This window comes from Cricetulus griseus, chromosome 4 (assembly GCF_003668045.3).
Source record: "Cricetulus griseus strain 17A/GY chromosome 4, alternate assembly CriGri-PICRH-1.0, whole genome shotgun sequence".
Lineage (NCBI taxonomy): Eukaryota > Metazoa > Chordata > Mammalia > Rodentia > Cricetidae > Cricetulus > Cricetulus griseus.
In genome coordinates, this window is record NC_048597.1 from 120,433,334 (window position 1) to 120,435,647 (window position 2,314).

Genomic DNA, 2,314 nt, shown 5'->3' on the forward strand with positions numbered 1-2,314 from the left:
CCAATTTGGTAGAGTGACATCTTCCTTGGTGCACATTTTACACTGTATGGCTAATTAAATTATAAATGCTGTTCAACACCTATCCTACTAAGGATATTGCCTTATAATTCAAAACACAACTTTTACTTAACTTCTCAATGTCTATCACATATTTTCCTTTCAGTTTCCATATCCTTTCTTAAACATTTATTTTTACTTTGTAACAGTGAGTGTTCTGACTAGGTGCAGATGAGTGCTGGAAGAGGCCAGAAGAAGGCAGCAGATTCTCTGTGACTGGAGGGAGAACAGCTGCCACCTGCCTTGTGGATGCTGGGTCCCCTGAAAGGGCAAGAGCTGTTAACTCTCGAGCCATGTCTCTAGTCCCTCTAGATACTTCTTTCTGCATCTTCAACCTAGCAGACAATAAAAGATACTACAGGCTTTGATGCCATACATTTTCCATAAGATTTATCAATTCTGATTTGTCTGTCTTTTTTCATGTGTACATGATTTTCAAGAATATCAGGGTTAAACACCATTATTTCTGTGCTTTGAATGAATAAACAGTTGGATATCATTTTATGCTAACTAATATGAATCTCAGAATTCATGGGAAACTACTTTTTTTATTTTTTTTTTATTTTAAAACATTTTATTATAAAGGTAATACAAGTAACAAATGAAATGTCGAGAGAGATGACAAAGTTACCCATTCACTGCCCTGCCATCCTACTATAACCACAGTTGGTAATTTGATTGTCTACTTTTACAGCCTGGTGTGTCATTTGCTTACATGACCATGATCTTTCTAATGCTCTTGTGTCGTTTTTCATTTTAGCATTTTCTTAGGTACCATTTTGTGGGTACCTGTCCATTGACTCCAGGTGTGGGATGGCATAGGCATATACAGGTCCCCCCACTCTGAACATATCCTTGGTATAAACCTGCATATAACTGTAGTGTCTCTGATAAGAAAGTTCTAGGCTAACTACCCTATATTTGCAAGCAATATAGATTCTTCCACTTGAGAAGGTTTTATGCTGAAAGAAAGCTTATGGGTTGGGACTAGCTAAGTCAAGCCTGACTACCTCTGAGACAAAAGATGAAGCAGACTGATGGCCCTCAAATCCAATCTTTCACGAATGAAATCAGCATCAGGACAGATGTCATCTTCTAAGAGAAATATTCTGCGGGTCTGGCAGCATAAATCCATCTGTAAGTTTATAATAGACTATTGTGGAATCCGACTCCACTATGGCCAAAGTAAAAGACATCGGCAGTTCTGGGTCACCTTGCAATTTTCTAGATGCCTTCAAGATTTCCCTTATCCTGCTATGGCTGAGGGAAGCAGAAATGGGTGTAGGCACCACAGTCTGTAGCCCCTCCCCTTCTATCTCAGTGCCAAGGAGGCAGATAAGCTGTAGTTCTGGTATTCCTACACAGTTTACTTCATGCCAACTTTTACTCTCCATGAGATCCAAGTACACCAAGAATGCTATGTAAACTTGGGTGGCATCTCCTATATCTAATTCCATCATTTCTAAGTACTTAGGGTGTGTGCCCATCCAGGCGTCCTCGGGAGCCCACGTGTGGGGGGTGGCGCCGCCAGCGCGAACGGGACCCGGGCCAAGGCCGCTACATCCCGGGGTTGGCTCGGATTCGCCGTGCTCCTCCATCGGGAAACTACTTTTTACTATTAACATTTCCCACTCTTTTACTTTATTATTTAATATGATCAGTTATACTATCTATTGTTTTAGTTTTCCAGTTTTTTGTGTATTTCTCCCAGAAATGTAGATATATGCTCAGTGAGATAGAGTTTTCTCTGATTTGTTACTGTGTTTCATAACCAAGAATGTCTGCTACACTATATGTTGTGAACTATTATTTTAACTATGCAAAGATGTGTTACATTTGTTTATGCTATGAAATATTATTTTCACTGTGTAAAGGTATGTTCATGCTGCCTTTGTTAATGATGTAAATGTGTGTTATGTTTGTTTTGGCTTGCCTGCCTAAGGTACCTGATTGGACTAAAAAAAAATTGACAGAAAATTGCTAGGTAGGAGAGGGATAGGCAGGGCTGGTGGGAAGAAAGAATAAATAGAATGAGGGAGAGAAGAAGGAAAAGATAACAAAGGAGAAAGAGAGGGTCAGGCCAGGGGCCAGAAGCCAGGTTACCACCAGCCAGACATGAGAAGCAGTGAAAGTAAAATATAAAAAAAAGATTAAAAAATAAACAAAAAATGTAGATGAAGAAAAACAGGTTGAGTTATAGGATCTATCAAGAAACAAGCCTAAGCTGTGGCTGAGCATTAATAACTAAGAAGTCTCT

At 39.4% G+C, this 2,314-nt stretch overlaps 1 protein-coding gene across 1 annotated transcript; it reads right to left on the reverse strand.

Moving 5' to 3' along the window:
• Positions 1-628: 628 nt before the first annotated feature.
• LOC113835578 (tRNA-splicing endonuclease subunit Sen15) lies at positions 629-1,655 on the reverse strand. The gene has a single exon (XM_027415195.2). The coding sequence runs from the start codon at positions 1,653-1,655 to the stop codon at positions 1,146-1,148; it is 510 nt and encodes a 169-aa protein (XP_027270996.1). The 3' UTR covers positions 629-1,145.
• Between the last annotated feature and the right edge of the window lie 659 nt (positions 1,656-2,314).

Bases quoted from the DNA above. Each gene is read 5' to 3' on its own strand.
- LOC113835578 (XM_027415195.2), bottom strand. From the start codon at position 1,655: ATGGAGGAGCACGGCGAATCCGAGCCAACCCCGGGATGTAGCGGCCTT.